The sequence below is a fragment of the Elaeis guineensis genome, chromosome 2 (assembly GCF_000442705.2).
Source record: "Elaeis guineensis isolate ETL-2024a chromosome 2, EG11, whole genome shotgun sequence".
NCBI lineage: Eukaryota > Viridiplantae > Streptophyta > Magnoliopsida > Arecales > Arecaceae > Elaeis > Elaeis guineensis.
In genome coordinates, this window is record NC_025994.2 from 94,675,584 (window position 1) to 94,700,712 (window position 25,129).

The window sequence follows — 25,129 nt, forward strand, 5'->3', positions numbered from 1 at the left end:
TTACATGGCAACAAAGCAGAAAAAAATAATCCAACAAGAAAAGGGGGTCAATCCAGAGACCTCACGGTTAAGAATGGAGAGGAAAAGATGTTCGAGGAAAAGTACCAGACAAGAAACGGCGCCTCCCGCTGCCACAGCAGAAAAATCACAGCCTGGTGCATCCCCCCAACAACATATAAGAAGAAGCTCCGCCCGATGTCATTCGCGCATCAAAGAGGATCCGCCGCCGGGCTGCCTTCCGCCCGCTTAGTTCGCTTCTTCCTTCTACCCCACTTCCCCACTCCTCATTTACCGGGTCGCTCTCTGCCCCCCTTTTTCCCGCCGAAAACAGGAAAACCACTTCCTTTTTATCTCCTTTTACTCTCGCCGCTTCCGCTGAAAACTACGTGCTGCCAGCGATCCGCCCACCTACCTCCGCCCACCACCCGTTCAACAAAACTCCCCCCTCCTACCGAAACAAAAACCCTTGGAAAGATCTCTCCTTGAGATCGTTTCCGTTCTTGTTCTTTTCTTGGTTTCTTGACCCGCATGACGGATCTTTGGTTGGTCTGAGGTGGGGGCGAGCGATGGCTGTGAAGGCGATTGGGACGTGGGTTGGGGGGTTCTACCAGACGGGGCGGAGAGATGTTGGAAGTTGGAGTTCTGGTGCCGGTGCGGCAGCGCGTCCGAATTGGAGGTTGGAGGTGTCGAGAGCCGAAGGGAGGTTGGAGTGCGCGGGAGTCTGCGTGAAGCCCGTGGAGGATGTGAAGAGTGTGGAAGATGAGGACTTGTCATCCGCGTGTCCTTCATCGGAGGTTGCTGGAGGGGCGGGGAATGGGGGTGCAGAGGAGCAGCCCAGGAGGTTGAACAGGGATCTCCCAAGTGGGTTCTTGGTTTGGAATTTAGAACTTCCCTTTTGCTTTTCCTATTCCATGTCTTGTGATTGTTTTGTTTTGATCTTGATGACCAATCTGGAGTTTTTTTTCTTATTTATTAGATACTCTCTAATTGTGAATTTTGCTTGGATGTTTTAACCAAGTATCGATTTTAATTCTTGGAATTTGTCTGTAAAATGCAGTTCTATATGTGCAAAGTAATGAAGCTTTGCATGTTCTTTCACAAGCCAAGTCATGATCTCTGTTAAGGGGAAAAGGTTTTTAGACATTAATTTTATGTTGTGAAATTCAATGAAACCTCAGAAATTGCAACTTCATATTAAAATTCAAATTATGATGTTCGTAGTCTTTTCTTTTCTCATACTTCCCTTTGGCAACCAAAAGTTTCCAGAAATATCTCTGTTTGGTCATAGTAAAAAGACAAATCTTCATTAACTGTAAAAATTAATACGAATTTGGAAGGTGTGAGACACTAAAGAATATTCTTGGTATTGATGTTGGACTCATCTTGTAGGCACGATCAATTTCATGATAGGGAACTTGATGATTGTGGTTGCCATAGCAGCAACTGGAAATATCCTAGCTGGAGGATTTTCAGATCTTGACCCAACTGACATGGCTATGGGCCCTTGATGAAAGGACCAGTGTTCTTATAAACGCTAGACTCTGGGACACAGATTCTAAATGTGCTAATGAGTGGAGTTTCTTACAATATCAGTTATAATGACATGAAAAGGAAAGGAAGGAGACACTCAATGCTCTTTTGTGTACATGCAATTGGATGCTTATAGTTTTATCTTTTATGATATCAGCCAAAACATAGTTTTCTTTATGCTGTAATAAATGGGACCACTACTTCTTTCAAAGTACATGTCTGATTGCACAAATAGAACTTTCATATCAATCATACCATCCACTAAGTTCTACCATGTATGACTTCCTTACCATGTCATTCAAGGTTTTAAATACATGGGCCTAAAGTTAGGTGAAAGTAGATGCTTCGCGAATGTTTATTCAACAAAATAGAACTCAGTGTCCTTGCCTATGATTTAAAACATTCATCTTGGTTTTCTAGATTGGCAAGCTGTTAAAAGACCTGCATATCAATGATGGTACATGCTGTTTTACTGAAGAATCACCATCTGTCCAATTTGATTCTTTGAGATCTAATTTACATTTGAAGTGCTTTCCAGAAGTTCAACCATCCATTTCCTTTAAGCATTAAACTCCTGATATACAAAATTATTCTCTCACTAGAAAAGTAGCAGTATTTCTAACTCTCCAAATCCTTCTTAGGGTCTGTTTTAATAATCCTGTGCAATCCAGCAGGATTCATGAGATTGGCAACCTCAGATCTGAGAGAAAGAGAGGGTGAGGAAGAAGAGGGAGAGGAAGAGGGTGAGGGTTGGTGGGGGGAGTGGCCCGAATACCAAAGGAAGGAAAAACAGCCTCTGCAGGTCTTTTTTTTTCTCCCTGCAGGAAGTCTAGTTGACATGGGGCCAGGCCACACCTCAATTTCTCTAATGCTAGAAATTCTGTTTCCAATCCCAAGGATCCAGCAGGATTATCCAAACAGGTCCTTACTATTTGCTGTTTCCCGAAATCGGCCTCTGAGAGTTTTGTTGTTTCCTGGGGAAGTTGCCCTCAGATAACTGCTTTAGTAAAAGTCAAAATTGTTTTATAGTTTTATCATTACTTTTTTATTTCTATTTTTGCACCATTGTGAACTTATCTGCCAACATTTTGATCTAATATTTCTTCACACCGACCCCTATTTGGCAATGCAGCTAAACATTGCCCATATCAATATGGTATTCATGTGCATACACAACTATAAATCAACACATACAAAACTCATGACACTTTTCAATACATATCAATCTTCTCATCTTCCTTTGTCACTCCGAACATGAATATCTGCTCTCCTTTTTAATACAAATTTATCATTTTTCCCCATATCCTATAATGTTCAAAATGGTTGCTTTATACATCTTGAATATGCTTCTAAAGTTATAAAAGATTATATTTTCAATTTTCAACTAGCATTTGGCACATTGAATGGTCATTAGGGGAAGTGTCATTGATTGTGCTCCTCCAAGAATCTGTTGGGAGGTGACATGAAGCAGACTCCAACAAAATATGCTCTCCATGCTTACTCGTCCATTTTTGTTACTGCAGGATTTCTTATATTAGTGACACAGGGTTAAAAGCTTCACATAAAAAGGCCTCAGGGCTCAGAGACCAAAGCATCCAGCCTCAGCATGCCAGATTCTAAGGCTTTCATGCTGTATTGTAGAGATATTTTCCAAAAAATTTCATCTATTTAGTATGTTTAATCCAAGCAAATGCCTCAACTAAAGCAGTATTCCTCAGCAATCATGTAGGTTCTAGGAACTTATTTCCAACAAAACTGTTAAACTATAGGCATGCTGAAAAAAGTTTGTTTGATGCTTGTAACATACTTCCAGGTATACATTTATTGGTGCTTTTCAAGCTTGTGAATCATAGACCTGCCTTTTTTGGATATCGGTTGGGCTTTACCAACTATTACACAGAAGATAGGAGAGCTAGAAATAGGAAGCAGTGTTGTCTTTGAAAAGAAATCATGTGGATAGTATGAAAAAAATAGCCAAACTGTAAGCAGGACAAATGATCTTTTTCACTTAAATGGAAGGTTAGGTTGAAAAAAAGAAGAGCATCTCATTCTAATGCAACTAAGAAATAATTTGAATAAGTCAAATACCTTTTACTTAATCCACTTAGGTTTCCTTACCCCACCACACGGTATTTTACGCTTCATGGACGTCACTCTCTGTCCTAACGTTGCGGTTGTGAGGAATTCTGTATGGCTGTACCAATTGTCGGCATATAATCAAAAATCCTTCCACAGATCATTTTTTATGCCAGGTTGAGCTCCAAAGAAAGACTCTTGATGAGAAAGGTAACTTCATTGGGAGGGTTTTATAGAAATTGTATGTCGAATGAGTATTTCAAAAAGGGTTTACTTGAGTGACAAATCACCAAAAATGAGAGATACGTTATGCTTAAATCAATCATAACTGCATGTGGTTTATGACCTGATTAGATATAAAAATTTTAGGTTGTCCAGCATCATGGTTAGGGAACATCAAAATTGGACATCTAGAGTGCCATGTAGATGTCTTGTAGAATAAACTGCACTAGTTTGTTTGTTTAAACTTACGGCTACCTAAATTCCCTGTTGCCAATGTTATCATTTGTCTTGGGGCATTTTGCATATATAAATTAAAGATTGTATAGTTTGTGATGCTGATCAGGTAGTGTTGTCATGTAAATTACTTTATGATAGTTTATCAAGTTGCTTTTGTTGTATTTTTCTATTTGAGTACAGTATTTGATATATTGCAACTTATTCGCTATTATCTTAAATAATTTATCATATGAATAAGTGTTTTCTGTTGTTTTATCTTGTTTTGCAATTTTTACGGTTATGGCATGTTTAATTTAATCCCTTTAGTGTTCTCATTACAGGTTCCCCACAGATATGGAATCATATCATGCATATCTAAATATCACATTTAGGGCAGTGAACTTGACAATATTGAGATTTAAACCTTTGCTGGGAATCTTAATATACATACACATGCACATGCCAAATTTGTCCACCTCATATAGTATGTTAGGACATTTATTTTCAAGTATGCATATAAATAAGTAATCTGGAATCTCTGCTTTGTGTAGACATTGAGATGTTGTAGTTAAAGCGGCATTTTTTAATTCTTAAAAGTTAGCCAATGCATTCATGTTTAAACTCATTTAATAATGATTGATCTTTTTGCTCCTATTTGGAAATGCTTAAGGTTATTAGTTCATTTACTTTTTTGGTTATCATGAGTTTTTCTTTCCTTCTTAGCCTTCTCAAAACTTATTGGATTCAATCTATGCATGTTTTAAATGTGTACATCATGATTGATGGGGTGAATTAAATTTTTATGCCCTATAATGTGTTTTAGCACAATAAAACAATTAATGCCATCAAATTTTGCACAAGTTTGATGCATAGTTAGGAGACAACTTGAATGAGATTTTTTAGTTTTTAGACATTTTCAGCAGTGTAGATTAAGATCAACAGCATGCATCTCCAATTTTATGACCCATCATTGATTTTGAGTTGTTAAATCTCTTATTAAAAAGATTTAGTTTTTAGTAAGCACTAAAGTGGATGCTGAAAATAGAGATTTGCATAATTTTCAATTTATATAAAGCTCAGTTTGGTTGCAGTTTTATTAAAATACTTGGAAAAAGTGGTATTGTCAAAGGTGCTCCGGGCACTTGCCTAGGTGCTCAGCTGAGGTGAGGAAGTCCCCGAGCCTCAATGGTACCCAGGCGAGGCAAGTTTACTAAAATGATGCCTAGTGAGTGCCTAGGACAAAGCATGAGGCTTTGAGACAAGTGCCTTTCCAGTATCAGGCACTATTCTTCCTCTCTTTTTTGCCTATTCTTTTAGAAGTTTATTAGCTTTGAGGGTCATTTTGTCTATACGAGTCCTTATGAATAAAGGGCTACTCTATGATGTTCAATGATTTCCTTTTTTGGGCTATGTTCTGTTTAGGAACATTAAATATGTTTTGGGAAGGGGTGTTTGGCCATCATGTTTGAATTTTGAAGCTACTAAAGGATGTCCAATGGTTTATTTTTGCTGACTTAGACTTACGTTTAGAACATGATATGGGAAGTCGAATTTGGATATGATATTTCTCAAGATGTGAAACATGGTATCTAATGTACATGACAATTATGATTTTTGATATTAAAACATGAATAATTAATCTTATAATGCTTGTATTTTTTGAGATACGTATACTATCTATTTCTAATACTTTTTTGAACCCATTTTTAAATCAGTGCTTTTTGGTGCCCAGTGTCTCAGGGAATCAATGTAAGGATCATGTTGCCATAAGGGCACCTACTGATTTTGACAATCTTGGACCAAAGTTGAATATGGACATGGGTGTTTGGACTAGTTCTTGAATTTTCCATTTGATTTTATCTTGGAATCAAGATTACTTCAAGTTTTAGCAACTGTGATTATATTAATAGTTACTCTCTTAAAATTGCAGAACCATTATCTTTAACTGATCTAACTGTTTCTAGCCATGGATCTAATGTGCGTGTAGCATATCAGGTATAACTTTTAGTTGCCTGATCATGTTCTATGTTTTTGTACTTTGGGTAGCATCTTCAGCAAATCATGCGCCATATTCGTTTTATGGTTTATAATTTAATTCAGGGCTCTCCGGGTGCATTCAGCGAGGCAGCTGCCCTCAAAGCATACCCACAGTGTGTAGCTGTGCCCTGTGAACAGTTTGAAGTTGCGTTCAAGGTTCAAAAAGACATCATTTCAGATCATTTAAATTTATCAATCTTCAAACTGCACTCTCTATAAGCTGATTTTGTAACTGGCAGGCTGTTGAACTTTGGCTAGTTGATAAAGCAGTTCTTCCAATTGAGAATTCTGTAGGCGGAAGCATTCATAGGAACTATGACTTGCTTCTATGCCATAGGTTGCACATTGTGGGTGAGGTGCAGATGGCTGTTAATCACTGCCTTATGGCTCTGCCAGGCGTGCAAAAGGAGGAGCTAAAACGCATTTTAAGCCACCCGCAGGTTGATTATTTACTGACCTTATGATCAGAATGCCTCAGTTTTGAGAATTTAATTAACACCTTATCACTTGCAGGCACTTGCTCAGTGTGAGATTGCACTGGGCAAGTTAGGTGTTATTCGAGAAACCGTTGATGATACTGCTCTTGCGGCTCAGGTTGTTCCTTTCAACCAATCAATACAACCTTGTGGAGTAGCTTTTGCTAAAACTCGAGCAGTTTCTGTAAAACTTGCTTCGGATATGAAACTTTGAGTATTTAGAGATGCCCTTGTTATTCCCAATAAGATTGCCTAGTAATAGATCACTTTTTCTAAAGCATGCCCTGCTTGTTCGGCTCAAATTAATTTTTTTATGCATTTCTTTTAGTCAATGGTAACCATAAATATTCCCTCTTTTTTCTTAAATTTCTAGGGTTCTTTTTCAGCTTGTAGCCTCAAATGGTTTAAAGGATGCTGGAGCAATTGCAAGTGCCCGAGCTGCAGAAATATATGGGCTTAAGATAGTTGATGAAACGATTCAGGTAATGAATCTTCAGTTTACTAATTACCATTTTACCTGCATGCACATATATTTTTCTTAGTTCTCTTTAAGAAGATGGCTATAGTTATCATGATAATATTGTATTCATATGATTTTAGCTTGTATTTAAATTCACTACTGTTGAACTCAATACTTGAAAATATGTACTCTAGATTGATACTTAGATGTTTTTACTCTACTCTTCTTTAAAGCTTTTGTTAAACTGTGTTAGTTCATTCGATCATCGATTGGAGCTATTACTAAGTTTTATTTCTGCAATTTTTTCTCAAGTAGTCAGTCCTTTTCTTCCATTTCCATGTCAAGGTTGTTTCCTTCAGGAGCCCTTTCGGTCCTTTTCAGTTCCAGTGCTATCCTATTTTGCCTGAATCCCATGTTTTAACCTTATGTATGTGCACCCAAGCAGACATGGTACTAGTATGACACTTTAGTATGGTTCCGCGATAAGGAATTTTTAGTTACCAAAAGAATCTAACACTAATATACCCGCAATGGCACCCAATGTGGTTATGCAAAGCCACATAACATAGGTGCCATTGTTTCCGGTATGATTGTCTATTTTGATATGGTGTGTTGATGATGGCAGGATACCTCCGAGAACATTACTCGTTTTCTTATTTTGGCCAGGGAACCTATAATTCCTAGAACAGATAGACCCTTTAAGGTATTAATAGGTATGCCATTTTGTTCAAATACAATGTTATGAAAGGAATGAAGAAACAAAATTTTCACTAATTTTTGCAGACAAGTGTTGTCTTCACTCTTGAAGAAGGTCCTGGAGTATTATTTAAAGCCTTGGCGGTATTTGCAGTGAGGAGTATTAATCTGACAAAGGTATCTGACATAGAATTTGACGTTGTCATTTTCAGTATAATTAAGTGTTTTGACTGAAATCATGACCATTTTTTTTTTTTGTGCAACCACAGATTGAAAGCAGGCCACAAAGAAAGCGCCCTTTAAGGGTGGTTGATGATTCAAACTATGGCACTGCAAAGTAAGTATCGCTATTTCATTGTGCTGTTTGTAATTCTGCGGTACTTGCCTTTGGCTATTGCTTGTGACCTCTTGCTATCTTTTTTTACCCTTAAAAAAGAAAAATCTGTTACAAGAAGAACCATTGTAGCTCATCCTTTGTAGTTACACTTCTCCACACAACTCAAGGGAGAATTTTTGTTCTTAGGTACTTCGATTATCTATTCTACATTGATTTTGAAGCGTCGATGGCTGAGCCTCGTGCACAAAATGCCTTGGCTCACCTGCAGGTCAGAATCTTATTATCTTTGACCATTTATCTTTTATTTTCTTTTTTGAAGTACAAAATTATATTGAATGCATAAATATGCAGAAATACTTTCTTTTTCTTGATAAAATTTTAATACCATGCTGAAAATGCCCGATATCTTTACGAGGTAACAATTGTTACATTAAAAGAAGATATGCTTGCAGTGACGGAACATATACTTCTTGCTACAATCCGAGTAGGTTGTATTCAATAAATTTATCTGGGAACAGTGAGCAGTACCGCCATAGTTATTCTTTTATATTTTCCTCTAACCAATCTTGCCCCCTGGAAGATAGTTTATCAAAGAATCACCATGCTAGCCCATCATTCTTGTATCATAGCTGGGATATTCATCATAAATTATAGTATCATGTGGTTCATGTGCATCACATGTGATAGGTCCACAACCATCCATAAAATCATGTGCCATATTGTTCACATAATTAAATAAATGATGACAAATTATGTAACAGAGACTGTCCAACAGACACCCCTCTCAGTTGGATGCATGGCATATCAGTCATGTACATTGAAATGCCAAAATATGGTTTTAGATATGAGAGCTGTTCTGTTATCTTTTATTCAATCCTCACCCCCGTGGTGCTCAGATTTCATAAGAAATTTGCTAGCACCCCCCTTGCAGAAAATCCTGATTTTGCCCCCATTTTTACTCATTTAAATTTCAGTTAGTTTGACACGTAGATCATCTAGAAAAGTTACAGCGAGCATTCATGACTTGTCTGAAATAAACAAGATTGGGTGATTTTGATGCCAAATGGAAGGCAAATGGACAGTCTGCTACCATGTACATGATCCTCTAGAGTATTCAATGTCCAAGGTTTGGTAAGTCAACCTAATAGGCTAGTTCAGCGGACCAAATTCCCACCACCTCAGCCTTTATTGGCCATGCAGCTGATGGGGTGTTGGCCTTAAAGTAGTCCACATATGTAATAACCTAGCCCTTTGGGCTCTTGGACCTCGTCTAACCCAAGTGAGCCCAAAGACCCACAAAGGAGAGGAGGAAGGAGACTCCTAACTGGAGTCTTCTTCTTCTCCGATTTTGTCAAGATCGAGGCAGAGAGAGATCGAGATCACTTAGGAGTGCTCCTCTATAAAGGTCTTCTTACCCTTAGATTCCTACCTAGAATAATTGAGAGATCGTGTAAATTTTAGAGGGTTTTCTCACGGTTCTTCGCGGGCTGCCGTTGGGAAAGGGGTTGCCGAAATCCTCTCTGGCCGTTGGAGCAAGGAAAGCTCCTTTCTCCCCTTCTTCCTTCTTTATTCCGGTTGTTCCCTTGTCACCGGGGTGCGATTCAAGCCAGCAAACCACCGGATTTTCCTTGAACAGGACAGTCCCTATTTTTTTTGGTTTTCCCCAAACACTGCCGGCAAGAGTCACCGTTTGGGCCATCGTCGGGACTGTGTTTTCATCGCCCACTGGGAACCACCGCAGGTGGTTGGCCTTGGTCTTCCACCGCCATACTTGGGTGAAGGGACACGAGGAAGGCGCTCCCTGTTTGGAGAAGAAGAGATGAAGAGAGGGAGGATTTCTTTCTCTTCTCTGGTTAATTAATTAATTAATTAGTTAGTTAGATAATTATTTATTTATTTATTTTCTCTCTTAGGTGGATTAGGAAAATCTTAGATGGAATAAAATTCAGGGGAATGGTTAGTGGATCCTAGTGAATCCCGTAGAGGGTTCTAGAGAGATGTCCCTACACCATAGATTTTATTTTAATATGACTTTTGGATTTGTAGGAGAAAATGTCTTGGGACAAAAGGATATTGAATAGGGTTCTTGATACTTGGATCGTTAATCCAGTGAGTTAAGTTTTGACGACAATAAAAGTAAGAATTTCTTGACATTGTTCATCTATTTATATAAAAATTATTTTGTGCATCAATGATTTCAATCCATGAAATTTTGATATACTTAGTTGTTTAGTATATATTTATGACTTATTCAATGTTATTTATTACCTATCACTAATACTAATTTGGATGGATTTTGGTAATCATGTGCATCGAGTTTTGTAAAAGAATGTAATCTTAAATTACAATACCTAACAAGCTTGAAACTAAGTTGTATGACTGCATGTGGGGTTGTGGTGCTCTGGGCTAGCCACGTTGTTGATGTCCTGCCACAGGCTGAAAATGTGGTTGTGGTAGTCCACAGGACTAGCCACGGTTGATGCATTGCCATGGGCTGAAAATATAACTGTGGTAGTTCAGAGTTGAGCACTTGTGGTCCCCCAAACTAGCCAGTGTTAGTGCCTTGCCATGGGCTGTAAACATGGTTGTGGTAGTTGGGGTTTGAACGCTTGTGGTCCTCTAGATTAGCCATGATATTGGTGCCTCACCATGGGCTGTAAACGTAGTTGTGGTAGTCCACAGGACTAGCCACGGTATTGGTGCCTTGCCACGGGTTGGAATGTGGCTGTGGTAGTCCGAGTCGAGCACCTGGGTATGATCGGATCCGATGTGTGTTGTCTTGAGATAATTATAAAATGATATTTATTGCACAAAAAGACGTGTTTGCTATGCATGTTTTATGAATTGTGGTATTTTGGGCATGTGATTTATATGAGTAACAATCACTGATACTTTTTCATTTATTATTATTATATTGGTGTTGGTGTGTGAAAATTTTTATTGGATTATAAAGCTCACCCTCTTCTATTTCTTTTTTTTCTTCTCAGAGTTGCAGGGTGCTCATAATTGGCTATGATTTGGGTTCGTAGGTGAGCAGATGAGTAGATAGAGCGTCATTGATATCTGATCAAATGATTGAAGGCAAGATTTTAAATACCGATACCGCACCTTTTGTCGGTTATCGGCCGGTACGGTATGGCACCGTACCGTACCATACCGGTCCGTATCGATAATAAAAAATCAAAAAAATCCACCTAACGGTCCCAAAAAAAATGAACAAATCAAACCATATCGGTGCCGTACCGCATCGATCCATACTGCACCGTACTGTGCAGTCGGATCTGTATCGTACCGAACCGATCGGTACAGTCCGATTTAGGCCATTTATCGAAAAATCGATCTGAATCGTATCGATTTTCTGTCAGTACGGTACGATACGGAGTGTGCCAGCCGGTTCGGGCCAGTACGGAATACCATGATTGAAGGAATTGAATTTGTGGATATACAATTTTTATCAATTGTTATAAAAACTAGATCATTATGGATGTTGAGACTATAAGAAAATTTTATAGGCTTACATATTCTTTAGGGCTTGTCCTGGAGAGTGTGTGGCCATCATGTATTCGATCCGGATGCTAGGTTTGGAGCATAACAGAATGATATCAGAGCTTGGATTTGAGGTCACTAGAGACTGTAACATAAGCAATATCAAAACTTTGGATTTGATTAATAGTGTGACAAAATAGTATCAGAGCTAAGGTTATGATCTCTAGGAACTGTGACTTAAGGATTATTTGGGCATTGGATTATGATCATTAAGGATATGACAGAATGGATTAGGTTCTATTGTGAGGACATGGGATTTTGCATCTTAGGGAAATCTTTGATGATTCAATTATATCATCTTTGGATTAGATTACTTGATCTCCCAGACATTTGTTGGAGATAGTTAGAAGTGTTAAAAAGAAAAATTCAAGTCAAAAATTATGTTTCCGAGTTGATATAAAATATCTTGTTATGATTGTTAAATTGACCGGAGAAATTGGTCTTGGTGAATCTTTAAGATTCTAACATATAAGGGACATGATAGACATAGTAGGGAGGATTTAAAGTTTGGAGTTCGGATTAATTGGTATTATGATGAATATGTATAAGTGGCATATGATGTGTATAATGAAACTAATGAGTTATGTCTTAGAATTCAATAAGTAGGGTTTGACCTAATAGTAAGAGATGTTGACACAAAAATATAGTTGCAATATTGATGTGTTGTGGAGTGTGCACTACTCATTTGTTATTTAGATGATTTTGAGAATTTCAAATTTGATGTGGGTGCAAACTATAATAGTCCCCCTAGATTTGTTGTGATTGTTGATTGCAAATTTTGGATTTAGCAACAAATTGTTTAAAGTGCAGAATATCCTTCGGGGATTGCACCTGTTGATGGATTATGTACAATATTGATACTATTGATTGGTTTAGATTTTTATTAAGAGGGCATGGAATATACATCATGATAGAACCTTTGATAATTTAAAATTATTATCTTTGGATCAGCTTACTTGTTTTTCCTTATATTTATGGAGATTATTGGGGATGTTAGATTTTAAATTAGAGTTCATGTTTATAAGCTAATCTAAGGTATCTTGCTATTGTTATCAAATTGAGTTGAGAAACTTTTGGAAGACTTGTATGGGTTTTAACATATAAGAGATAAGATTTCATATGCAGATTTATTTATTGATGCCAAGGGTCATGATGAAAGAAATTCTATATGAATAATTGAATTGATTCTACTCATAGGGATGTTGATTTGAAGTCTTGTAATTTGTGAGGTTTGGAGTTATTTTTTTTTCTTTCTAAAAAGAAAGGTCGGTCTGGAGTTGTTTAATTGATTGTCTAGTAAATCTAGAGGTCACTTACTCCAATTAGTTCCAAAATTATGGGGTTCTAGATGAATGGTGGAGCTTATGCAAAGGCTTCAAACATGGAAGTGGATCAAGGTTTAATCATAATGTGATATGCTCAAAGCATAGGGAGGGACAAAGAAACTTAAAAGTCTTGCTCTGATTTACCAAAAATTTGAAAGGTTGGCTCTTTTTAGATTCTAATGTAAAATAGTATTCTTGTCAGAAATTTATCTAGTAACCTTAGAAGATTCGATGGGTTTAGGTCAGAGTACACAGTAGAAGCATTGTGGTTGACTTATATTAAACTAGTATGTGTGTGTGTGTGTGTGTGTGTGTGTGTGTGTGTGTATAATAAAAGTAGTAAATCTAACTCAACAAATGTTATGAATGGAGACTTGATTTGATTTTCGATAAGAGAGACCGCCATTGATAAACGAAAACACAAGATTGTTGATCCTTAGGCTTATCTAGATGTTGCACTACTATCTTCAGTGATTGGTTTTGATCAGAAGAATTTTGAGCATCTTAAGTTTAGGGTTAATAAATTGATAATTCCTGATTGAGCTTAGATGTTGAATGTCTTGGGCATAGATATCCTCTCTTAGATTGACATTGTTACTGCGTATGTTTGAACGGATTTGAAGTTTTTCTACAATAAGAGTTTAATCATTACATCATGTAGGAAGTTAGAAAGGACAAAGAAGGCTATAAATTAGGATAAGCATCTAATGCTCCAGCACTCTTCTATTTTTATTAAAAGAAACTTGGGCTGATTATGACTTTCATATAAAATTAATCAAGAGCAAATAATTTCATGGGTAAGGAATTATGGTACTTTAAGTCAAGATTAATAGATCAAGAGAAATTCGTTGTCTTGTGAATAAAGAGGATCTAGTTTTGAAATACCACATAATCATTTATGTTGAGGACTTGTGGAGCGATTACTTTGAGATGTGAACAATTTGGAAGCTCACGAACAACATGAGGGTTTTGTGTTTTCAAGGTTCGAGATCTTAGATATGCTAATTTCAAGGATGAAATTATTTTTTTTGGGTGGTAGAATGTAATAACCCACCCTTTGGGCTCTTGGACTTGGTCTAACTTGAGTGAGCCCAAAGACCCACAAAGGAGAGGAGGAAGGAGACTCCTAACCGGGGTCTGCTTCTTCCTCGATTTGTCGAGATCTAGGCGGAGAGATATCGAGATCGCTTAGGAGTGCTCCTCTATAAAGGCTTCTTTCCCTTAGATTCCCACCTAGAATAATTGAGAGATCACGTGAATTTTAGAGGGTTTTCTTAAGGTTCTTCGCAGGCTGCCGTTGGGAAAGGGGTCGTCGGAACCTTCTCTGGTCGTTGGAGCAAGGGAAGCTCCTTTCTCCCCTTCTTCTTTATTTCGGTTGTTCCCTTGTCGTTGGGGTGCGATTCAAGCCGGCAAACCATTGGATTTTCCTTGAATAGGGCCATCCCTATTTTTTTTGGTTTTCCCCAAACACCGCCGGCAACAGCCGCCGTTTGGGCTGTCGTTGGGACGGTGTTTTTCATTGCCGTTGGGAGCCACCGTAGGTTGCTGGCCTTGGTATCCCATTGCCATACATGGGAGAAAGGACATGGGGAAGGTGCTCCCTGTTTGGAGAAGAAGAGATGAAGAGAGGGAGGGTTTCTCTCTCTTCTCTGGTTAATTAATTAATTAGTTAGATAATCATTTATTTATTTATTTATTTTCTCTCTTTTAGGTGGATTAGGAAAATCTTAGATGGAATAAAATTCAAGGGAATGGTCAGTGGATCCTTGTGAATCCTGTAGAGGGTTCCAGAGAGAGAGTCCCTACACCATAATTTTTTTTTAATGACTTTTCGATTTGTAAGAGAAAAAGTCTTGGGACAAGAGGATATTGAATAGGGTTCTTGATCTCTGGATCGTTAATCTAGTGAGTTGAGTTTTGACGACAATAAAAGTAAAAATTCCTTGACACTATTCGCTTATTTATATAAAAATTATTTTGTGCATCAGTGATTTCGATCCATAAAATCTTGATATGCTTAGTTGCTAAGTATATGTTTATGACTTGTTCAATGTTATGTATTACATATCACTGATACCGACTTGGATGAATTTTGGTAATCATGTGCATAGATTTTTGTTAAAGAATGTGATCTTGAAGTACAATACCTAACAAGCTGGAAATTGAGTTGTATGACTTCATGTGGGGTTGTGGTATTCTGGGCTAGCCACGTTGTTGATGCCCTGTCACAGGCTGGAAATGTGGTTGTGGTAGTCCATAGGACTAGCCACGGTTGATGCCTTGCTATAGATTGGAAACATGGCTATGTTAGTTCAAAGTTAAGCACCTGTGGTCTCCTAGACTAGCCACAGTTAGTGCCTTACCATGGGCTATAAGCATGATTATGATAGTTGGGGTTTGAGCACTTGTGGTCCTCTAGGCTAGCCACAGTATTGGTGCCCCACCACAGGCTGTACATATGGTTGTGGTAGTCCACAGAACTAGCCACAGTATTGGTGCCTTGCCACGGACTGGAATGTGGCTATGGTAGCCCAGAGTCGAGCACCTGAGTATGATCGGATCCGATGTGTGTTGTCTTGAGATAATTATAAAATAAAATTTATTACACAAAAAGACGTATTTGCTTTCATATTTTATGAGTTGTGGTATCTTGGGCATGTGATTTATATGAGTAACAACCACTGATACTTTCTCATTTATTATTATCATATTGGTATTGGTGTGTGAAAATTCCTATTGGACTATAAAGCTCACTTCCCTCTATTTCTTTTTTTCTTCTAAGAGTTGCAGGATGCTCATAATTGGCTATGGTTTGGATTCGCGGGTGAGCGGATGAGTAGATAGAGCGTCATTGATATCTGATCAAATGATTGAAGGAATTAAATTTATAGATATATAATTTTTATCAATTGTTATAAAAATTATATCATTATGGATGTTGAGATTGTAAGAAAATTTTATAGACTTTATATATTTTTTAGGACTTGCCCTGGAGAGTGTGCGGCCATCACGTATCCGACTCGGGTGCTGGGTTTGGGGCATGACAACATACCACCTGGTTCTCTCCACCACCAATACAAAGGATCCAACCAAGGCACCTAAGTCCCTCCAAATAGTCCAACAAGCATATTAGACAAATGTGCAAATATCAAAATCTGTCACCACCTCAAACAATTGTTTGGCACCTCCACCTTAGGAAACAAGCTTCCATTAGTGTAATGCCAACTTGAGCACAAGGTTTACCATCGAAGGCAGGATGATATAAGACTGTCTTGGTTGGAGGCTTCCAAAGAGTGGTGAAGTAGCTGATACCCACTAGAAGAAAACTATGCTGCTTCCACCATGGGATCCTTGCAAATAGAGCAGGCTACACCTAATGCTTCAAGCACAATCCATTTTGCTCTGAGGGCCCTTTATTGAGGGTCTCAACTTGTGATGGCAAGTTGGTAACTCACTGGTCCATTCTCTGTGAAGCTATTACTGCTAAGTCTGATGCTAAGAGTTGCACCACTATATCTGAAGAAGTGGAAAACTCTGCAAAGAATAAGGGAATCCACCACAACCCTTAAAAGTGATCACTCTTTGGTCAGTAACAGAAAGGCCATCAAAAAGAAGTCTTTTATTTGTTACTCACAGTGGACCCACCAGACCACACTCTACAAGCATCAAGCTAGAGCTCTCTGTCCACAAACTTTCTGACATTATTGACTGTCCTTGACATGATATACTGAACCTCTGACATTATTGACTGACCTTGACATTATCTACTTGCCTGCTATCAGACGACAACAAAACACACATGCATTCATGTGCGCATGCGCACGCGCAGAGAGAGAGAGAGAGAGAGAGAGAGGTATTGTGGGTGCTTCGGATTTTGATATATATATATTTTTTCCTAAGATATATGAATACATTTACCACATTTTCTACATTCATCAAAATTCATGTTTGATATCTCCAGTTGACTCTTAAATATCTCTTGCTTCTAATAATTTCTCATCACTGATTCAGTTAGTTCATTCATGCTTGTAAGGCTACTCTTCTGTAAGAAAACAGTCTTTAGTGAAACAGTTCTCTAGGAAGAAGGAAGTACTTCACAATTATTGACATGTAAGGATATTGACCCATGCACGTGTTGATGGCTTGACTTTGTCACATAATCTTCTTTGGTGCATGGCAACTTGTTGAAATTTCCATGTAACTTGGCGGAGTGATAGCAATCCTTTGTTTCTGAAATAAAGGTATGGTACGAATCTAGGGCACATGGAATATGTGAAGTTTTTATATTTGAGAATGACGTCATAGATTTCTAGTTCATTATTCTGAGCATATCATCTATGATAATAAGTCAACAACTAATAGTACTCAGAGAATAGTTCAAAGAAGCATATGGAAGTAAATTGGCTTTCAATTAAAAAGCATGGTGACAATCGTGTTTTGAGGCCAAAAGTGAATTTTTTGGTGGTTTCAGCAGTTCTTTTCCCCTGTTTTCATCATTTCGATGAAGAATTAATTAAATGATGTTTCAGTACATTTAAGACTAGAACAGAAGTATGTGCTGTCCATAAATAACTTTAATTCTGTGTGTGCATGGATTGTATCTGATGAAGAAGTTTTACATTAGCTCTATACAAGCATCCTTTGATTTGGTGTCATGCTTGAGTTTGCATTTGCATTTCTACTCTAGATACTTAAAGCAACATTGCTCTTGAAGTCTCATATCCAACTAATGTGTTTATCAATAGCCTTCAATCTCAAACAGTGAAGTTCTTGCATGTTATGATGAAGATTGATGCAAACTTTCTACTGGAAATATGTGTTAGATATAATGGCTTGAAACTTGTATCTAGGCAATTTATATGTGCATCCTTCTTGTCTTTATAGTATTCGTTTTGTTACCTTCTCTTAATTCGTTTATAGTGATTGTGTGGACAACAATCATGAAGAATTTTTGAATTTGTTTCACTTTAGTGTATTTGGTTAATTTTGTGGTCCCTCCAATATTCAGATTTCAGAATGTCCATGAAACAGTAGTTATGAGAATCTCTATGCTTATTTACTTAAATTTTCATGTCATTGAATTTCTAACACAGTTTTGCTTGGTCATTCATTGTTTCTTCCATCTCCACTTGAAACATGACTGTGCTTATGTAGGAAATTGCAACGTTCCTTCGAGTTCTTGGCTCTTATCCGATGGACACATCATCTCTGTAAACATCTTCCTTTGTGGACATATGCGCTGTCTATATTGCTGTGTCAGGACCCAGACAAAGTCAGTTCATACACAAGTTCTTTACTGCCAGGCTTTACCCAAGCAGGCTGAGCAAGGGGACTGTACTAGCAGCTATGAACTGCACAAGTGTCTGACTGCAACATCTTTCTTCTTTCTAAGTTCACGTCGAGCCTTTGTGAGCTTATCATTCAGCTTCATCAACACTTGTATATGATCAAATTATTTTTTAAACTTACTATGCCTCTTTGATGCCATTGAGATTTTGGAATGCAGCAACCCCCCAAGAGGAGATTAAGCAGCTGATTGGCCGATCATTGGTTTAAACTTGTTCACAGGACTGCCAAGATACCTCTCAAATTTATCATCTTTTTTGCTTTCCATTCATTTACCTTCAATCATAGGTATTATCCCAAAAATGGGGTCCTTGACGCATGTGTTAAGCATGTGTTTTTTTTTCCTAATATTTGAGTCTCGGTTGTCTGATTTGGTGCACCAGATCTTAAAGAGAGACTTATAAATTTGCTCTGGCACTAGTTTCATGAATTTATTATTCTTGTACTTGAATGTTGAAATTCTATGACGTGCTGTTCTTGCTTTTGTTGATGCAACATTATGAATGCCTCTAATTGGTGCATTTTGTCATTCTGATTTATATTAACTAAAATTCTTAGTTTATCTGAATTCATATCCCATGCGCTGAATTGTTCAATCTGAGTGAGGAACATATTATGACCTTGGAGGCTCCTGTTGTTACGCTGCGACTGAACAATAGATACAGGATGACTGTTCTACAGCATGATTTTGATAGGGAAGAGATTGTTATAGTTGATGTTCTAATTTGAAATAATGTATAGACCCCAATACCATGTTATATACTCATATTGATAGTAGCAAGGGGAATGTTATAGTTGATTGGCTTGCAAATTTTGCCGGAGAAAACAGTATTACCTTGGTGTGGGTGTGTGTGTGGCATGCTACGTTCCAGGAGAGCTGGTGATTCTTCTATATTTGGAAATGATTTGTGGTGTGTAGAGCTCAAGAAATGTAATTAAGTGCATAGTTATATTTTAAAGATATGGTATAACCTTCCACAGTAATACGTGTGATGCAGATTTGCCTGGATGTGTTTACTTGAGGATTCTGCAGCACCTCCAGATGTATCGTATAAGTAGCGGCTTTAGACTCATCCAGACCAGATACTTGTTGACATCGCTTACACACTAATTCAGGATCAGCAACCCTCCAATTTTCTTAAGCAACTATCTATCTTATCAACGTTTTGTCAGGTGAAGCATGTTAAGCCGTCAAACATTTTGAAGCTGGGTCGACTGTGTGCTTTCCATGAGTGGCAATGTCAGCGTCTTCATCGAGAGTCTGTATAGCATGTGACAAGTAGTGTTGTCTCTTCCCACAAATTATTGGAGAGCTTGCATACGAGTAGATTAGATTAACATGTCCTTTTCTATCACGTTGATCGTTATATCCCATCCGTGAGTAGGTTGGCAACTTCATGGAGACGCTGTTTCCTTACAAGATGTTTGAGTTATTTACAGTTTATTCTTGTCGTGTATTACACTCGAAGATATCAAATCACTCCACCTTAAAAGGAAAATATGGGAAGCATAGTCTATATGGAAATAAGATCGAGGGGACGGCTACGGCTGTCTTGTTGTGCTTATTGGGATAGATGACTGGAAGATTGAAGCTTGGTCCAGCAGTTGATACCTGAATCATGTGAGGGGTCAGATGTGGAACAAATCAGCATATTTCTTCCACCAGACTTGATCGTAGTTTTATTGTTACATAAATGCGGAGGATTTGCTAGGCCGAGTGTACCCAACAGAACCAGGCAGGGCCTATTGCCCTCGGGATCCATTCCAGGTGATATGGTCTTATCTTTGAAGATGGTGTAGCGTGATTGTTAATGCCACAGTTTTGAAGCGTGGCGACATGAATACCCTTGGGCATCACGTAAGTCGGCAGTCATCTGGACATGGGTAAAAGTGTCATTGCCGGCTTCTTTTGAGAGTCGAGGATCTTTTTGAATTGGTGATGGGCCAGCGGTGCACAAATTGTGTCAGCCTGCAAGACTGCCTGCTGTAATAAATGAAACTAGCGGGTAAATTGTTTTCCTTTTTTTTTTTGGGAAAAAATAACCAAGGGTTGAAAATAACACTAGTTAAAATTGCGATTTAAGTATTTATGCTATACTAAAAAGAGCGGGTTGGCTATGAGTCTGCTCAGCGACTTATCATATCCGCATAACGGACTCTCCCGCATTACATTTTCATTTTCTAGGTGCAGTGCAAGATGAGAAGAATTTTCTTGATCTTATTTCAGTCTTTTTGACTCCAACTGAAGACCGCAAGCAACAAGCGAAGCTAAATATTTATTACTCTTATGTCAGCTTTTCTTCTTTGAATTATGGATACTCATGGAAATTTGCTGAAATATTTACCCAATAATCTAGAGAATTATGTCGATCGAACCTCTCATAGGACGGTATTGGTATCATCATGTGCCCGAACTCAGTATCAAAATTTTGCATTAGACATCCTGATGAGATCCATCCATGGCTAATCATTCATGGTATTTGACATCGAAACAACAATAGAACGAGTCTGCTACTTGTTAATTGACCTCCTAATGTTGAATTGTAATGCAAAATTTCCCCTCATTAATGCTCCATCGTGACCGTTGAAGATGCCAATGTGCTTTGCACGAGGAAATGAAACACTGTCCCTCTTTTCTTAGCAAATATTCTTTCTCCCTCACATTTCTGTCGTCTTCTTTTCTTTTGTTGCTTTCTTCTTAGCACTCTTCTCATTTCTTCTGTATATTCTTCCGTTCCATTGTCTCTATGAAAGTGATGAAGCCCCGTCTTATCTCCTCTCTCGAAGGGGAAAAAAAGGTAAAGAGGTGATTACTGCTGATACTGTTACATGTGCATGAAGTCATTTATATAACCAAGGAGATTTAAATGGGAAAGGTTGCAAGGGAATGATGTTTATCATATATAAGCTAGACTGAAAAGGTTGTGACGTTGCTACAAACACTGGTACCTAATGAGACACTAACTTTAAATTCTGATTGTGCTGCACCATGTATGACGGACTATCAATTTGGTGGGAGCAACACAGGCACAAAGGATCCAGGTGGAAACCCAGCATGATAATGAGATGGTTATTGCTGCACCATGAATCCATTAGAAAATAACAAATTTTCCTCCTCATACAGTTGTGAGACTCACACGCACCGAGGGAGAGAGAGAGTACTTGAGGGTGGGGATTGGGAGATGATGTAAGTGGGCATTGCTTAACTCATATACCAGTCCATTTTGAAGAGAGAGAACTACTAGCAAACTGAATGTGGAACATCCTGCTGAAAGTGCCACATGGTAATTTGGAAAGAAGTATAAAGAAAGAAGGATTATTGGGTCTCAAAGAAAGAAATATGCTCTGATTGTTGAAGAATATCCACCGACCGACCGACCGACTTACGGACGGAGGGACCGACCGACCGACTTACGGCCGGAAGGACCGACCGACTGACGCCATCACCGGCCAATTATCGGCTCACGACCGACTGAGGATATGTCGGGCGCACCTTTCCCGACCGACTGAACCCGAAGATCTGATAGCCGACTCACGTAAGACTCGCCGAGCCGCGGAGGAGCCCGACGTCACTCAGCTGGCCACCGACCTAGGGTCGGTCGACTCCTCCGATCGCCGTACAGCCGCCAGAGCTTGTCAGTCCTGACAGCCGCGTGCGGCACGGCCATTTAGGGACATTGTCCCGCCGAGGGAATTGTCAACCCTAGTGATTTGACGGCCCCACGGCGATATGATACTTTTACGGCGACTCTGACAGTCTACAGTGAATTGACAATTCCTCAATTGTCCGCGCCATTAATGACGGCGCCATACCGTGCTCCACTATATAAATCGGAGAAGGCAACAGTGCAAGGGATCCGCTCCCCCCACTTCTCGACTCCAAAACCACAGGCTCGCTCCTCTCTCCCTCTCTCCCTCGATTGAGCTCTCTGTCTTCATTTCACTGTTGCCCAGTCACCTCTCTGACTTGACCGTCGGAGGGTCCCCGCCGGAGCCGCCTCCGGTCAGTGTGGACTTCTCGTTTTTGCAGGTGCACGTTCCCCGGCGATCGGACGACGAGGCGATTGACCGCAACAGTGATAATCAGAAATCTCATTTGCCATGACCACTCATCTGATAACGTCCTTCCAAATGTCTTGGCAGGTTAGATAGCATTTTGCCTGGAGAGAGAGCACCATGAATTTTGTACCAACCTTCTCTATATATGGATCATTCAAGCTGTACCATACCTCAGACACTTTCTTTTCTTCTCAGGCTGCATGGTTCTTCCCAATCATTTAAGTAAAAAGCCTTGGCATGATTAACCTCTTTAGGTTGTCAGAAATTTCATAGCCTTTGTGTTGATTATTATAGTCTAGTTTAATTCCTAAAAGCACAGTTAGGATAATTAGAAACTGGCCTTATATTGGCATGCAAAAGAGTGACTTCCAACAAGGCTGAGTTATTCCCATCCTAATAATAATTTTGTTTCTTATTAAAGTCCTAGATAATTTTGCTTACCAATAAAGAAAAAAGTCCCAGATAATTTAGCAATAGAAGAAATTTTCGTCAGACATCATTATCGAAAGAAAAGAAATCTTCTATTATGTCATGATTCCCTGAAATCTATGAGTGTAGGAATCTACTTTCTCCGAGTGAACATGCATGAATAGAGGGACCCTGAAAGATGTGCCATTTTATCAGAGGTATATGAACTAAAAACCACATTATTAGCCAAAATAAAACCTTTTCCTTCCTCTAGTTCAGTGGGAAGGCAGTGTTTTGTCATTCACTTGCAGCTCGGGATCTACAGCCGAGCATGATAAGACAACTTAGTGATCTAAATATCCTAGGAGTGCCAAAAAAAGATGATATATAAATAGGAAAAACTTGACTCAGAAATAGGAGAGGAATTAATACCTGAGATGTGAGTGTTGGTGTGAAGGAGATATTGACGCGGCTCAATCCAATTACATGGCTATTTGAGTATTTAACCAAGTTTTCAGATTGAGGCGCGCCAATACCTCCAACTCAGTTGAACACTCCAATCGTCATCTCTCCTTCTAAGCTTCTCCAACATCGAGCAGCGTGGTAGCCATGGATGCTCCTCGAGTACGTCTTCTTCCTATGTCGATGACTGCCATCGATATGGATAGTTTGGGGGATGATGGGAGAGTTTTGGACAACAAGTTTAGTCCAAATAAGATTCCAACACATGAAATGAATAAGGGTTGAGGAAGGAGGGAGGAAATAGAGGTCATGGAGTTAGGAAGGAGGGGGGGTTCTATATGTATACACTGAAAATAAAAGTTACGGGTTTCTCCTTTTGTGAAAAGCATCTTCCTTTGTACCAGCTTGCACCCTATAAACACTTTCTTCTTGTTCTCCAGCTTCCTCTTTTACAGGCTCCAAATTGCTGCCTAAAGGGAAGCAAAAAAGAAAGGGGGTGGGAGGGGTGAAAGAGAAGGTGAGGGGGCCACATAAAGATGTATGACTCTAAGGCAAACCACGTTTTACAATGGTCCTTGTCAACAAAATTGCTTAATTGTCATCTCTTACAATATTTGTATCACTATTTATCTTTTTATAAAAGTTGTTATATTTGTGTCCTCTTGTAAGTTTGCAGTAGAAAGTTTAGCCTGTCTCTTTTTTTCGGATGCCCCTTTTCAATTTTGATCTGATGACGAACTCCTTTTCAGATGCCCCTTTTCAATTTTGATCTGATGATGAAGTGGGGATGTTAACATGACATTCAAAAGTTTTTCTTAATTACATAGAGGGACATTAGAAATCCTTATCTGTTATTTGGCTCAAGTGCAAGTCAATAGTGCTGCTCTAATCTCATACAAAACCATATAGATCATGGAAAAATCTATAAACTGCTCTTCTAGTCCCTAACTTAATAGAAGATCCAAACCTCCTTTCTAGTTCTTGAATGTCGATCATAAAAATAAATTACAGGCTCTTTATTCTTTAATAAATAAGGATGGGTTTTTGTTCTCCATTTTAAGCAAACTATTATGATTTTTATAGAAGCTATAAGACATTCTTCTTCGTTGAATTGTTAAAAGCTCAAGAAATATGCTTTAAAAGCTTAATTAAAAAAAAAAAGAATGATCCATTGTATGAGGTTTCCATCATTACAAGATTTAGGAAGCGACGGCCGGACGTATGTTTTGTTTGACTGAAGTTTAATTATTCATTAATTTATCAACAGAGCTCAAATATATTTCATTCAATTATTCAAATATATCAAGAATTAACCATGCCATTTAAATATAAAATTATCCAAACAACAAGAGAGCATACTGCATGGTGCTATTGCCATTTATCTTTTTGATGTATAGAGGTGATACGCACCAAAATTTTATGAAGCTGTCGTCATCTATCTAGATAAAGAAAAAGGAAAGAAAAATTTACAAACCCCCCCCCCCCCCCGGGCAAAAAAGAAAAAGGAAAGAAAACATGGCACTCGACACCACACAATTTTGGCTACCACGTAAAAATCTGAAGGACATTGACCAGTTCAGTAAAATACACAGGATAAATAGATTGATGGTAAATGTGTATAAGAATGTGAATGGGTAGACCAAAACACAGAGTCAAAGGGTACGAATGGGTGTGGTGGGTGGAGAGCAATAACTGCGTTGGGACCAGGTCTCCATCCCAGGCAGACCAAAACCATAGCAATGCTGGGGAAGCATTGAATGCCGGCAGGCAAGAGCCCTGTGATGCCCTCAGCGATCCACTTGGGTGGGCTCGCCTGTGTCAGCCCCCAAGTCCCTAATCAACTACGCATAATGCTGAACCTTTAGCCTTCGTTTGCATGCACGAGGTATATTCCATGGACATGAGGACATAAGGAGGCCATGACAGCCTTAAC

At 38.7% G+C, this 25,129-nt stretch overlaps 1 protein-coding gene and 1 long non-coding RNA gene across 7 annotated transcripts; one reads left to right on the forward strand and one right to left on the reverse strand.

The window, feature by feature from the left end:
• The first annotated feature begins 35 nt into the window (after positions 1–35).
• Positions 36–18,729, forward strand: LOC105051097 (arogenate dehydratase 1). 6 transcript variants are annotated; one of them, XR_012138723.1, is made up of 12 exons: positions 42–861; positions 5,975–6,039; positions 6,145–6,237; positions 6,321–6,521; positions 6,595–6,675; positions 6,944–7,039; positions 7,643–7,720; positions 7,801–7,890; positions 7,983–8,050; positions 8,237–8,318; positions 18,076–18,329; positions 18,428–18,729. XR_012138723.1 is itself a non-coding variant. In XM_010931454.4 (11 exons), the coding sequence occupies exons 1-11, from the start codon at positions 567–569 to the stop codon at positions 11,077–11,079; spliced, it is 1,191 nt and encodes a 396-aa protein (XP_010929756.1). In that variant the 5' UTR covers positions 36–566; the 3' UTR covers positions 11,080–13,270. The 6 variants fall into 6 exon arrangements, 5 of the variants coding, with proteins under 5 accessions (XP_010929756.1, XP_073108361.1, XP_073108359.1 ...); XM_010931454.4 differs by lacking the exons at positions 18,076–18,329; positions 18,428–18,729 and adding an exon at positions 11,038–13,270 and having other exon boundaries at positions 36–861; XM_019853970.3 differs by having other exon boundaries at positions 18,076–18,729.
• A 1,795-nt stretch (positions 18,730–20,524) lies between these two features.
• LOC140855467 (uncharacterized) lies at positions 20,525–23,657 on the reverse strand. Its single transcript, XR_012138392.1, has 2 exons — positions 23,167–23,657; positions 20,525–21,089 (listed from the first exon to the last, which is right to left on the reverse strand). It is a non-coding gene; the product is annotated as an uncharacterized lncRNA (long non-coding RNA).
• Between the last annotated feature and the right edge of the window lie 1,472 nt (positions 23,658–25,129).